This window comes from Salarias fasciatus, chromosome 13, assembly GCF_902148845.1.
Source record: "Salarias fasciatus chromosome 13, fSalaFa1.1, whole genome shotgun sequence".
NCBI lineage: Eukaryota > Metazoa > Chordata > Actinopteri > Blenniiformes > Blenniidae > Salarias > Salarias fasciatus.
In genome coordinates, this window is record NC_043757.1 from 13107740 (window position 1) to 13121189 (window position 13450).

At 41.7% G+C, this 13450-nt stretch overlaps 4 protein-coding genes and 1 pseudogene across 4 annotated transcripts; 3 read left to right on the top strand and 2 right to left on the bottom strand.

Moving 5' to 3' along the window:
* The first annotated feature begins 278 nt into the window (after nucleotides 1-278).
* On the top strand, nucleotides 279-2984 carry mad2l1bp (MAD2L1 binding protein). The gene is made up of 3 exons (XM_030107496.1): nucleotides 279-573; nucleotides 1805-2088; nucleotides 2181-2984. The coding sequence occupies exons 1-3, from the start codon at nucleotides 384-386 to the stop codon at nucleotides 2700-2702; spliced, it is 996 nt and encodes a 331-aa protein (XP_029963356.1). The 5' UTR covers nucleotides 279-383; the 3' UTR covers nucleotides 2703-2984.
* On the bottom strand, nucleotides 2905-6213 carry LOC115399229 (epoxide hydrolase 1-like). Its single transcript, XM_030106510.1, has 10 exons — nucleotides 6072-6213; nucleotides 5915-5979; nucleotides 5600-5816; nucleotides 5334-5514; nucleotides 5050-5259; nucleotides 4842-4971; nucleotides 4414-4625; nucleotides 4141-4249; nucleotides 3484-3609; nucleotides 2905-3399 (listed from the first exon to the last, which is right to left on the bottom strand). Exons 2-10 carry the CDS (start codon nucleotides 5935-5937, stop codon nucleotides 3198-3200), a joined length of 1410 nt encoding a protein of 469 aa, XP_029962370.1. The 5' UTR covers nucleotides 5938-5979; nucleotides 6072-6213; the 3' UTR covers nucleotides 2905-3197.
* A 487-nt stretch (nucleotides 6214-6700) lies between these two features.
* On the top strand, nucleotides 6701-7492 carry LOC115399272 (MAD2L1-binding protein-like; annotated as a pseudogene).
* Nucleotides 7493-8030: 538 nt separating this feature from the next.
* On the bottom strand, nucleotides 8031-11406 carry LOC115399685 (epoxide hydrolase 1-like). Its single transcript, XM_030107209.1, has 10 exons — nucleotides 11262-11406; nucleotides 11103-11167; nucleotides 10795-11011; nucleotides 10525-10705; nucleotides 10241-10450; nucleotides 10033-10162; nucleotides 9570-9781; nucleotides 9293-9401; nucleotides 8564-8689; nucleotides 8031-8447 (listed from the first exon to the last, which is right to left on the bottom strand). The coding sequence occupies exons 2-10, from the start codon at nucleotides 11123-11125 to the stop codon at nucleotides 8246-8248; spliced, it is 1410 nt and encodes a 469-aa protein (XP_029963069.1). The 5' UTR covers nucleotides 11126-11167; nucleotides 11262-11406; the 3' UTR covers nucleotides 8031-8245.
* Nucleotides 11407-11474: 68 nt separating this feature from the next.
* cst3 (cystatin C (amyloid angiopathy and cerebral hemorrhage)) lies at nucleotides 11475-13036 on the top strand. Its single transcript, XM_030107210.1, has 3 exons — nucleotides 11475-11740; nucleotides 12095-12202; nucleotides 12572-13036. The coding sequence occupies exons 1-3, from the start codon at nucleotides 11543-11545 to the stop codon at nucleotides 12650-12652; spliced, it is 387 nt and encodes a 128-aa protein (XP_029963070.1). The 5' UTR covers nucleotides 11475-11542; the 3' UTR covers nucleotides 12653-13036.
* Nucleotides 13037-13450: the final 414 nt, after the last annotated feature.

The window sequence follows — 13450 nt, forward strand, 5'->3', positions numbered from 1 at the left end:
AAAAACAAAACAATAAACAAAAAGCACCCTGGTTTTTGCCATGACATTCAGCGTCTACTCCTTATTTGATATTTGACCTGAAATGTTCTCAAAAACATTATCATGAAATTAATTTTGAGACATAATTATCACAATAGGACGGAAAAGAACAAGAAAGCATGAAATAATAGTTTCTGGGAATTTTGTTTTTTTCGACAACTTCCATGTACCGTGAAGGAAGCATTTCCCATGATGCATTGCCGTAAGGCGGAGCGCCGCGGACTTTCAAAACGATGGCGGAGTGCACGAAAACATCCGAGGCGATAACGAGCTTAGAAACACAGCTATCGTTTTCATCCAGGAAAGAAATCTTCACTCCGGAGGAGCCGAATTTGAACTGTGAAATGCGGGAAGTGCGGAGTGTTTCGGAGCTTTTTGAGGAGACCAGAGACGAGCTTCCTGTACAGCTCGTAGAATCACACCCAGAGCCGAAAAATGTCCCCAGATTGAGAGAAGCTTCCTCCAAACATCTCGATGTTAACGACACCGAGGACAAGGAAAACGCTGCTAATCCCCCCACAGCCATCGCTCTTGGTGGGTATCATGCTGTGTTTTAAATTTTAGACTGTTGTAGCGTGCCGTGTGACCTGTACATCCACTGGGGGGCGTCATGGACTCTCCACTGAATCATTCTATTATTAAAGTGTCATAATACCGGATTACTTCTACTCATTTAATAATAAGTAAGAGAGTGTCCGTTTTTTGTCACCGATGCTTTGTAAACTGAATATCCTGGTTAGTAGATTGACTCTTACCTAAATGCCACTGCAGGCAAGTTACTCCATGTATGCAAGGCAAACAAAGTGGTTCAGATGATAAAAGTCTTTATACAAAGCAATTCAGAAATACATTAAAAGCAGAAAAAAGAAAGCTAAAGCTTTATTAGGAGACAGGTATTAAAATAGCAGAAATTTCAGAAAAGGTATCTCAGAAGAAAAAAGTACCTCGTGTTCAGGATTAAATCATCCTGCAATGTTCACATTAATTACAGATATGCAAAGCTATATCAATCATTACTATGTGTATGCGTACAGGTCATGGCGGGATTAAACTGCAAATGTGATCTCAGAAAAGCTTGGTCCTTTTAAATTGTTCTCTGATGCAGTAAAAATGTTATTCTATTATCATCACATCTTTAAAAAAAAAAAAAAAAGGAAAAACAAATATATAAAACACAACTATAAGAATTGTAGAAAGGTTAGGATGATGTAAACAAAAGCAGACTACAATGATTTGGAATTGTCATAAACCTGGACGTCATTCACAATAAAGCCAGACAAATATCTTATCTTGAAAATACAAGCTGCTGAATATCTCATTTTGGAATTAATGGTTTGAAGCTGTTTCAAATGAACCTAAAATTCGAAAAGTCGTTTGTTTTTTTGAGTTCATAGTTTCAAACATTTCTCTTAAATAAGATAATGGTGTTGCTGTAACTTTGTTGCTCAGACAAAAGTCAGTGTTATCTGTTCTCAGTGCACACTACTCTGTGACATGAGATGTGACATTTAATTAACTTGTCTCCAGGGCCTGTTCTCTCTCTCCTCCATCATGTCATCAATGTGATCTTCTTTCTGTTAATTAATTTTTTGCATACGCATTTGTCCTTCCTGTATTGTCCAGATTTTTTTGCTTTTATGAAGTTGTTTCAAGGCACTTAAAGTCTTTGTGTTGTATTTGGATCTTGGAAGGATCTAAGTCTCCTTTCAACACATCAAGGCAATAATCTTTGTCACAGTAAAGACATTATTCCTTCTCTGTACAGAGTGCACACAAGTGGACGACACTACTGGTCAAGAGAGTTGTCAAGACTCCAGGGCGACCGGCAATAAACAAGATGCCATCACTGAGAACAGAGACACTGAGGTTTTCAGACAAGCCCAGGAGGAAGGCCGTGTGAATGTGGTCTTCTCTGGCTCGGTGACTCAAGACGGTTGCTGCCGTTTCGTCAGTGAAATTCTGAAGTGCATCCTCTACCAGAGGCAGCAGCTTCCGATGACTTATGACCAGCTTGTTTACTCTCAGAAGAAACAGCAAGCTTCCACGCAGGTGAAAAAGAAAAGTAATGTTTTAGAAATCAAGCTATGTTTGAAGAAGCATTTCAAACCTGAGATTAACTTAATTGCTGTTGTGTTTTGCAGGATAAAGACACAGTGAGTCGAAAGCCTGCAGGCACGGACTCACGCAAGTGCCAACAGACCCTACAGGAGCTGGAAGAGGTGCTGCAGCAGCTGGAAGTGCTGTTTGCTCTGAGCAGGGTGCCCCGTGTGCTTCTGCTGATGGGCGGCTCCCTCATTCTCCCTAAAGAGCTGTATGAAATCAACATGGAGGGTCTGGTGTTGGCTGGTGGGGAGCAGTGTCTGCGGGTGTCTTCATGCTTAAGACAGATCTTTCGCACTCTCTTCGTGGCTGACCTTTTATCCGACGCCAAACCTGTCCGTTTAATGCCCACCACAGTTTTAGCGCTGGCTCACAGGGACTGCGGTGTCGGCTGGTTCCGACCCAAGCTTCAATTTAAAGTACCAACTCGTGTGAAGAACCAAACGATTGCTCTGTCTACTGATCCCAGCACATGCAAGGAAGCGAGGGCAGAGAGATCAGACAGGGAAGATGATTATGTTTGGTTTCAGGCCCCCATGACCATCAAAGGCTTCAGCAGCTAACCGAAGAAGTTGGACATCTGACACATTGAGACCAGAGCTCTCCTCCTGACGCTGCTGTCCCTGAAAATTTAATGGTCGTCAAAGCAAATGTAAACCTTGAATTGAGATTTATGTATTTTAATGAATTATGAGTGAAACTATTTTTTTTAACTTGATTTGAGAATTTTTTTTTTCAAGAGACTTGGTCAGCATGTCAGTTTGCTTTAGAAAAATGTATTTTATTGTATCAGTGGTTCGTGAGAAAATTAAACACAGAACAACTCATATGTTTGTGACAATGTTAATGAATCAGAACTTGAAAGGTTTGATGAATTAAGTTCCTTTTATCTGTTTAGCAGGTATAGGCATGTGTAAGCATCACTACTACACATACTTCACTAGCAAATCAAAAACAGGCAATTCAAGAAAAGATTGGTGGTGCAGAAAAGAAATAATTGAACTAATAGAAAGGTATGTATGAGTGTACCGTTTTTCAGGTTCAAGAGGAAACAGAATTCAGAGCTTCTCTACTTTTCTAACAAATCCCACAATGTCATCAACGAGCAGCTGGGGCTCTTCAAGGGCAGCGAAGTGGCCGCCTCTCTGCATGTACGTGTAGGAGTAGATGTTGCTGTACCGAGGTTCTGCCCATGACTTGGGGGTGTGCAGCAGCTCGTTAGGGAAAGCAGCCACTGCAGTAGGCACGGAAACGCCCAACCTAAAACCAAAAAACAGGCAAATCTACTTTAGTGCAGTTGCACAATGAAATACAGATGAACTGCGGTTCTACTTGTTTACGTACAGTGCATCTTCTCTGCTGTAGGGGTCACCCTGTAAGTTCTCTTTGTAGAAGCGCATTGAAGACGTTATGGAGCCTGTGGTCCAGTAGATCATGATGTTTGTCAAGAGGTCTTCCAGACTGAACTTTCTGAAAAAATAACCACGCATTTAAATGTAATAAGCACACACTTTGTTGAACACGTCTACATATTATTCACCCATCTGTTTACTGTGCCACCTTTATCCTGACTAGGGTGACGGTGCACTGACTTGAGTGATAATGAACCAGTGCAATAAAAGAGAAATTGACAATCATCCCACACACATTCACAACTATCAGTAATTTAGGGAATAAATTGTCTGAAAGCAGTGATTCTCAAACTTTTCACACTTTTGCCAACCATTATGGTTTGACTTTAAAGTAATGGTGGCTACAGACAGTTTGCAATTTAGTACAAGTGTTGTTCTATTTAGATAGTTTAAGTTTTCAAATAAATAAAAAATTTATATTTATAATCTGCCCCCAAGTACCACTAGAGGGAGCTCCCATACGTTTGAAATTCAATGCCTTGATGTAAGTTGAAGTTGTCAGTACCTTCATTATTAAAAAAAAATATATTCATCAAGCAAATACTCACTGTACCTTTACACTATTCACTAGAAGAAAATATTTCCATACCTCTCGAGCCCCCCGTCTGCCAAATCTCTGTACTTCAGATCAGTGCAGGTAGAGAACTTTTCCAGGATGTAGGCAGCCAGGCCAACTGGTGAGTCATTTACAGCACAACCTGCACAACAGTTCAAATTAGGAGCAGCAATTACAAGATATGCAATAAGCCTTTCACCGGGTTACAACAACTGGTTTTAGGTGGGTGTCTTTCAGTTTTAAGGAACATTGATAACTCTTGATCTGTCAACTTTTTCAGTATCATCACAGTTTATATGTTCTCACCTGCAGTGTCTGGCTTAGTGGCCTGGATATGCATGTAGCCTGTTTCCTTCAGGATTTCCACCACATTTTTCTGAAAGAACGGGAACATCCGGCGAACATCTTCCCGTGTTAAGCCCACCAGAAAGGGCAGATAGGGACCAATGATGATGGACAATAGTTGTTTGAATCCTCTTGCTGCCATAACCATGTTTAGGTGAAGGCCTTTCACACAGCTGGAAAATAAAATATGAAGATCCACAATAAACATAGTTTTAGAGTTATACATATTGACATTGGATTTCGAGAATCATGCTCAAACTGTTAATCACAGACTCAGACCTGAAGAACAATGAATCAGTGTTCATTTTAACAAACAAGTGGTTGGTGGACATTCCACAGCAGTGATAACATGCTGAATATCTTCTCTAAACTGCTTGTGTTGTGCTTACTCAGGCTTCATTTGGGCCATGTTGGTGGTGATGAGCGAGCCCCAGTCTCCTCCCTGCAGATAGAACTTGTCAAATCCCAGTCGCTCCATCAGTGTGAGGAAAATCCGGGCTGCAGCCAGAGTGTTAAATCCTAGCACAGGAAACACACTCGTAAGATATCTGCTGCTCAAGTCTCCTGGCTGCAACACATTTACCAAAGATGACGTACCTTTCTTGTTGGGGGCTTCTGAATAACCGTAACCAGGAATGGATGGGCATATGACCTCAAACGCAAAACCATTGTGGTTCTGCGTGAGAAGTGGCAGAATCTTGTAGAACTCATAGAAAGAGCCAGGCCAGCCATGAACAAGCATGAGAGGGATAATCTTCTGATTCTTGCTGGGTGGTGGACGCACATGAACAAAGTGTACATCCAAGCCTGCAGTACAACTCATGTGTTAGTATGAATATAAAAGAACAAACCTTCAACAGAGCCAGAGATGTATAATGTACCTTCTATTTTGGTTTTGAAGTGTGGATAATTGTTGAGAACATCCACCTGCTTTCTCCAGTCAAACTCGTTTCTCCAATAGGAAACCACTCTCTTCAGGTAAGTAGAGTTGAAACCATACTGGAAGGTGCTTTCTTCCAAGGAATCTGCATAGCGGGTTCTGTCAAGACGTGTATGGAGGTCCTGTTGAATAAATGGGGTTGATTAAAGGAACAAGTATATTACTACGTGAAAGCTTCAGAAATTTGTGAAAATAGCCTCAAACCACCTCAATCTCTTCATCAGAAGTTTGTATTTTGAAAGGATAGATTTGTTCATCCTCTGACAGTGGTTTCTTTCCTTTTCCCCACCATCCTTGACCCAAGGGAAGAACTTTGGGTTTCCTCCGTTGGAGCAGCTTGTATGCCAGTATTCCAAATACTGCCACAGCAGAGCCGATGAGAATCTGCTGCTGCTGGGAGACATCCAAGCTGGAAAAAGTGTCCCTGCAAACAAAACATTTCAATACTTTAATACCTAACATGGAAGCTTAAAATTAGAGGTTCTTGTTGAAAAAAAAAAAACCCAAAACAAATAAACTTACTTTAACGCCAGAAGTCTTTGCATTGTGTTCCAAAGGTGGACGCCTGCAGGTGGCCTGACTCAGGTCTGAAATAGGACAGAGGTCGAGTCATTGATTTCTTTCTCAGTTTGATTTTCCTTCAAACTTTCACAACCGCCCTCAACAGTTTTCCACATACCTTGACTGCTTCTCTTTAACTCTTGATTTTAATTTCCACAGACAAAATGGATGGCGAAGAGACACGCAGTTGCGACAAATAAACTCGATATTTGGGAATGGTTTTTATGAGGAAGCGGCGATCCTAATCAGCGCTGCGTTACAGCTCCAGAGATCCCTGATTGGCCGCGCGCGGTGTCAATCAAGCCACCAGTGACGTCACGACTCATATCAGCCATGATCATCAGGCCCTGACGGGGTTTTGTGCATTTATGGCAATGGATGAAAGTACAGTAATAAACACTTCCTCTTTAAATCATAACTGAAGTCACAAACCTTATTGGAACAAGCAAAAAAAATTTAAAAATTTGCGTTAAAATGGAGTATTTGTTTATACTACGAGTTAGTACTTAAAGTCTTTGTGTTGCATTTGGTTCTTGTAAAGATCCAAGTCGCATTTCAACACATCAAGACAATATTGATTTTAAATTGCTGAGCTGAATAGATTTGTCTGAATAGTAGCCACACTGTGTTTAACCTGGCTGAAGATGAGACCATCTGTTTCATGTCTCTGTACAGAGTGCACACAAATGGACAACACTACTAGTCAAGAGCGTTTCCAAGACTCCAGTGTGGCCACCAGAAAACAAGATGCCATCACTGAGAACAGAGACACTTAAGCTTTCAGACAAGCTCAGGAAGAAGGTGTGTGAATGTGGTCTTTGCTGCCCTTTCTTCAGTGAAATTCTGAAGTGCATCCTCTATCAGAGGCAGCAGCTTCTGATGACTTATGACCAGCTGTTTTATTCTCAGAAGAAACAGCAAGCTTCCACACAGGTGAAAAAGAAAAGTAATGTTTTAGAAATCAAGCTATGCTTGAAGAAGCATTTCAAACCTGAGATTAACTTAATTGCTGTTGTGTTTTGCAGGATAAAGACACAGTGAGTCGAAAGCCTGCAGGCACGGACTCACGCAAGTGCCAACAGACCCTACAGGAGCTGGAAGAGGTGCTGCAGCAGCTGGAAGTGCTGTTTGCTCTGAGCAGGGTGCCCCGTGTGCTTCTGCTGATGGGCGGCTCCCTCATTCTCCCTAAAGAGCTGTATGAAATCAACATGGAGGGTCTGGTGTTGGCTGGTGGGGAGCAGTGTCTGCGGGTGTCTTCATGCTTTAGACAGATCTTCCACACTCTCTTCGTGGCTGACCTTTTATCCAACGCCAAACCTGTCTGTTCAATGCCCACCACAGTTTTAGCACTGGCTCACAGGGACTGCGGTGTTGGCTGGTTCCGACCCAAGCTTCACCAACTCGTGAAGAACCAAATGATTGCTCTGTCTACTAATCCCAGCGCATGCAAGGGACCAAGGGCAGAGAGGTCCGACAGGGAAGAAGATTGTATTTGGTTTCAGGCCCTTATGACCGAGCATCAAAGGCTTCAGCAGCTAACCAAAGAAGTTGGACATCTGATGTTTTGAGACCAGAGCTCTCCTCCTGAAGCTGCTGTCCTCTGAAATTTTAACGGTCGTCAAAACACATGTAAACCTTTAATTGAATTGCATTTATTTTAATGAACTGTGAGTAGAACTAATTTTTGTTTTTACGCAAATGGGAAGTTTTTTCGAGAGACTTGGTCAGCATGTGAGTTTGCTTTATAAAAATGTATTTTATTGGATCAGTGGTTTGTGAGATCATTGTAGTGGTGGGGCGTGGTTAACCTCCGCTCCAGAAGAGAGTTTGCAAAGGTGGCTCAAGGAAAGTGCTGGAGAGAGGTAATGAGGAAGACCTGTGACTAGTCATCACTGATTATCTCTCCTCCATTGTAGAAGTGACAGCAATCACAAGGAAGCTCTCTAGTGAAGAAGAGGGAGGTCTGAGGACTGACTTTTGACACACTCGTCGAGCTTTGCAAGCAACATAAAACAATAAAAAGCTGAACTCTGTCCCAAGAAAGAGACATTACAAAAATCAAACAAAACAACACATACAGTGTTTATCACAATACGTTTATGAAACAGAACTTGAAAAAGTTTCAATTTTTTCCATTGCATTTGTAGTTAAAGCCATATGTAAACATCATAGCTATACATATGTCACTGGCAAATCAAAAACAGGCAGTTCAAGAGAAGATTGATGGTGCAGAGAAGAATTGAACTAACAGAAAAGTTGAGTGTATTGTTTTTCACCAGGTCACCAAACGATTCAGAGCTTTTCAACTTTTTTAACAAATCTCACAATGTCGTCAGCGAGCAGCTGGGGCTCTTCAAAGGCAGCGAAGTGGCCGCCTCTCTGCATGTACGTGTAGGAGTAGATGTTGCTGTACCGACTCTCCCCCCATGACTTGGGGGTGTGCAGCAGCTCGCCAGGGAAAGCCGCCAATCCAGTTGGCACAGTAACCCCAATCCTAAAACCAAAAAAAAGGCACATCTGAATTATTGCAGTTACATAATGAAATACAGATAATCAAACTGCGTTGGCGAGAGTCAGAAGTATTATCAAGATGAATACTTGGTTACATACAGTGCATCTTCTCTGCTGTCGGGGTCCCTCTGTAAGTTCTCTTTGTAGAAGCGCATTGAAGAAGTTATGCAGCCTGTGGTCCAGTAGATCATGATATTCGTCAAGAGGTCTTCCAGACTGTACTTTCTGTATAAATAATGACAATACATTTACATGTAACGAGCACACACTTTGTGATCTACAAATCATTCACCCATATGTTTTCTGGACCAGCTTTATCCTGACTCAGGTGATGGTGGACTGACTCTGTGATAATTAAGTTAGATAAGTCCAATGATGGAAAAATTGAACAGAGAAAGTAACAAATAGCCCACACTCATTCAAGACCATGGGTCATTTTGGGAATAAATTGCCTGAAAGCGGTGGTTCTAAAAACTTTTCAGACTTTGTGTCACTTGGGAAACTTTGAAATTCTCCAATTACCACCATTATGGCTGATACCATAGCTGAGGATTACTCTATGGGTTAGGCTTAGCTATGGACAGTTTGCAATTTATTCTCTGTTTGGTACTATTTTCGATCATTTTAGATATTTTCAAATAAATTTAAAAACATTTATGATCTGCCCCCATGTACCACTAGAGGGAGCTCTCACAGTTTGAAAATCACTGACCTGAAGTAAGCGTGAGCATTACTTTATTGATCCTGAGCTCAGTTGTTGGAACCCTGATTAAAAAATATTCTCACTGTACCTTTATAGAATTCTCTGGGGTGAAAATAATTTCATACCTCTCGAGCCCCCCGTCTGCCAAATCTCTGTACTTCCGATCAGTCCAGGTAGAGAACTTTTCCAGGATGTAGGCAGCCAGGCCAACTGGTGAGTCATTTACAGCACAACCTGCACAACAGTTCAAATTAAGAGCAGCAATTACAAGATTCGAAAGAAGCCTTTCACCGGGTTACTACAACTGGTTTTAGGTGGGTGTCTTTCAGTTTTGAGGAACATTGATAACTGTTGATCTGTCAACTTTTTCAGTATCATCACAGTTTATTTATATCTTCTCACCTGCAGTGTCTGGCTTAGTGGCCTGGATATGCATGTAGCCACTTTCTTTCAGGATTTCCACCACATTTTTCTGAAAGAACGGGAACAACCGTCGAACATCTTCCCGTGTTAAGCCCACCAGAAAGGGCAGATAGGGGCCGATGATGATGGACAATAGTTGTTTGAATCCTCTTGCCACCATAATCATGTTTACGTGGAGGCCTTTCACACAGCTGGAAAATAAAATATGAAGATCCACAATAAACATAGTTTTAGAGTTCTACATACATCTTCACACAGTGCCCCCCCCCGCAAATTCTGTATTGTCATTGGATTTTGGTAATCTGTGCTCAGACTGTTCTCTGACTCAGGGCTGGAAGAACAATGAATCAGTGTTCATTTTAACAAACAAGTGGTTGGTGGACATTCCACAGCAGTGATAACATGCTGAATATCTTCTCTAAACTGCTTGTGTTGTGCTTACTCAGGCTTCATTTGGGCCATGTTGGTGGTGATGAGCGAGCCCCAGTCTCCTCCCTGCAGATAGAACTTGTCAAATCCCAGTCGCTCCATCAGTGTGAGGAAAATCCGGGCTGCAGCCAGACTGTCAAATCCTAGCACAGGAAACACACTCGTAAGATATCTGCTGCTCAAGTCTCCTGGCTGCAACACATTTACCAAAGATGACGCACCTTTCTTGTAGGGGGCTTCTGAATAACCGTAACCAGGAATGGATGGGCATATGACCTCAAACGCAAAACCATCGTGGTTCTGCGTGAGAAGTGGCAGAATCTTGTAGAACTCATAGAAAGAGCCAGGCCAGCCATGAACAAGCATGAGAGGGATAATCTTCTGATTCTTGCTGGGTGGTGGACGCACATGAACGAAGTGTACATCCAAGCCTGCAGTACAACTCATGTGTTAGTATGAATATAAAAGAACAAACCTTCAACAAAGCCAGAGATGTATAATGTACCTTCTATTTTGGTTTTGAAGTGTGGATAATTGTTGAGAACATCCACCTGCTTTCTCCAGTCAAACTCATTTCTCCAATAGGAAACCACTCTCTTCAGGTAAGTAGAGTTGAATCCATACTGGAAGGTGCTTTCTTCCAAGGAATCTGCATAGCGGGTTCTGTCAATGCGTGCATGGAGGTCCTGTTGAATGAGTGGGGTTGATTAATGCAACAAGTGTTAATTTTACTGTGTGAAAGCTTCACAAGTTTGCGAAAATAGCCTCAAACCACCTCAATCTCTTCATCAGAAGTTTGTATTCTAAATGGATAGATTTGATCATCCTCTGACATCGGTTTCGTTCCTTTTCCCCACCATCCTTGACCCAAGGGAAGAACTTTGGGTTTCCTCCGTTGGAGCAGCTTGTATGCCAGTATTCCACCTACTGCCACAGCAGAGCCGATGAGAATCTGCTGCTGCTGGGAGACATCCAAGCTGGAAAAAGTTTCCCTACAAACAAAACATTTCAATAATTTGTTATGTAACATGGATTGTTTGGAAGAAAAAAAATTGGGGTTCTAATTGAAAAAGAAAAACTTACTTTAACACCAGAAGTCTTTGCATTGTGTTCCGAAGGTGGACGCCTACAGGTGGCCTGATTCAGGTCTGAAATAGGACAGAGGTCGAGTCACTGATTTCTTTCTCAATTTGATTTTCCCTTCAAACTTTCACACCCGCCCCTCAACAGTTTTCCACATACCTTGACTGCTTGTCTCTAACTCTTGATTTTAATTTCCACAGACAAAACGGATGGCAACGTGACACACAGTTGCGACAAATAACTCGATATTTGGGAATGTTTTTTATGAGGAAGCGATGATCCTAATCAGTGCTGCGTTTCAGCTCCACAGCTTCCTGATTGGCCGCGCGCAGTGTCAATCAAACCACCCGTGACGTCACGGTTTATATAAGTCCCTCGAGCCGTGGTGGGTGTTGTCGCTGTTGTTGTTTTTACTCAGTCGCTGGTTCTTCACCGAAGTGATGTGGAAGGCTGTGTTTTTTGTCCTGGCGGCTGTCTTGGCCGTCGGGTTCGGTGGCTTGGCGGGAGGCTTCAGAAACATCGACGTCAATGATGAAGGAGTCCAGAACGCCTTGAACTTCGCCGTTCTCCACTACAACAGAGGCCTCAACGCTATGTACCGCAGAGACGCGGTGGAGACGGTCAAGGCTCGGGCTCAGGTTTGTGTAACTTTATTAAACATTAACAGAGGAAAGCTCTTGCCAACATTTCCTGGCATGCAGGCGCTGCCGTGTGGCACTAGCAAGTCGGCTTTGTGATGTAACAGTAATTAAGGGCACTGCGTTCACCCCGAGGCCTCCTCAGTAGTTTTTAGCATTAACTCAAAGAGCATGTCACAAAAAGGGAAGTATCATCTTTTATTTAAAGTCACACTCTGCTGGGCACGATTTTGGAGTCGTTCATGCGCTCATAATGAAACTGATCTGCCAGGCTTATTGGAACAACAACAGTGTCGTGTTTTTATTGTGACTGTTTAACAATGTGTTATGTAATGTCTTGCCTCCCGCCCTCAGGTTGTTTCGGGTATGAATTATGAGATCACTGTGAAAATGGCCGAGACCACCTGCAGGAAGGAAAGCACCAGTGAAACCTGCCCCGTCATCGACTCCCATCAGCCCAGGGTAATTGTTTATCACAAGACTACAATTCTCAACTGGGGAGGTTTTGTAAACAATAGCCTGCATACAACAGGCAACACACACAGGATGTGACCGAGTGTGTACTTCCTCCTTTCTAATACACTGACGTGTTGTTGATGCTGTTACCTGTGAGAATTGTCCTCATGACAAAGAAGAGCACATCAGGAGGAACTATGAAAATACAATTATTTTTGTAGAATTCTTGATTTTAAACTATTGTCTTTAAAGACGGTTAACTCAGGTTGACGTGTGATTTGAAAATAATAAAATATTTTCAATGCATTGATAAAATTTGTTCATGGACTACATGTTCTCAGTTGCTTGCTTAACTTGCTTTTTTCTTTTTTGCAGAACTACACCTGTGTTTTCACAGTGTGGAGCCAGCCTTGGATGAGCATTATTGAGCTGACAAAACAGAAGTGCGACAACTAACTACACAAGGAATCATCTGCTCTGGGAACGTTGATAGAAACCCTCTTTCGTTGATGATAACCCTCCTCCTTCTGAGTGAAATGTATTTTCTCCTAAACAAACTACGACAGTATTAACCTCTCTGTGTTATACCCGTGTGACGGGGCATAGACATGTTTCAAAGTTCACTTTATGCAATTCTAATGTTCCAGTGTAGAGGACCGCTTTTAGATTAGCAGCTTAGTACTGATTTAGTCATTAGATGACATTATTGCAGACCATATGAGTGTTCTTCTTTCGATTGATTTCTGCTCTGATCAGTTACAAAAACTGTTAATATGGCTGATGTAAAGAATGGGAATTGGTTTCTAATAAAACTGCTGCAGTATTTGGTAACAACTTCAATTATTTGAAATTTTCCTTATTGTCATGATTTGAATCATTCTTTACCTGGTTACTTTTGTGTTTGTTTGTTTTTTTTAATACTTTCAATTTGGATGTCAATCAAGCGCTATAAACAAGGCAGTGTATCCTGGATCGCTAAAAATGAGCAGGGATAAGCAATAGCTCATTTATCATGAAGTCTCAACAAAACTTGACTCGTTGACTTTATATTCACTGTAAAGTGAAAGATGTAATCATGAACACACCCTGAACTGGCCCACCAGTTACAAGCTGAACAATTTAAGTAGTTGGATGTTTTTTAGTATTAAAAAAAAACAAAAGTCAAAACCTCCAGAATATGACAGAATTAAGTGTGAAATGAGTACAGTGAGATTTTTACCGTCTTCTGTTGACCCAAGAGAGAAATTGAAGTTA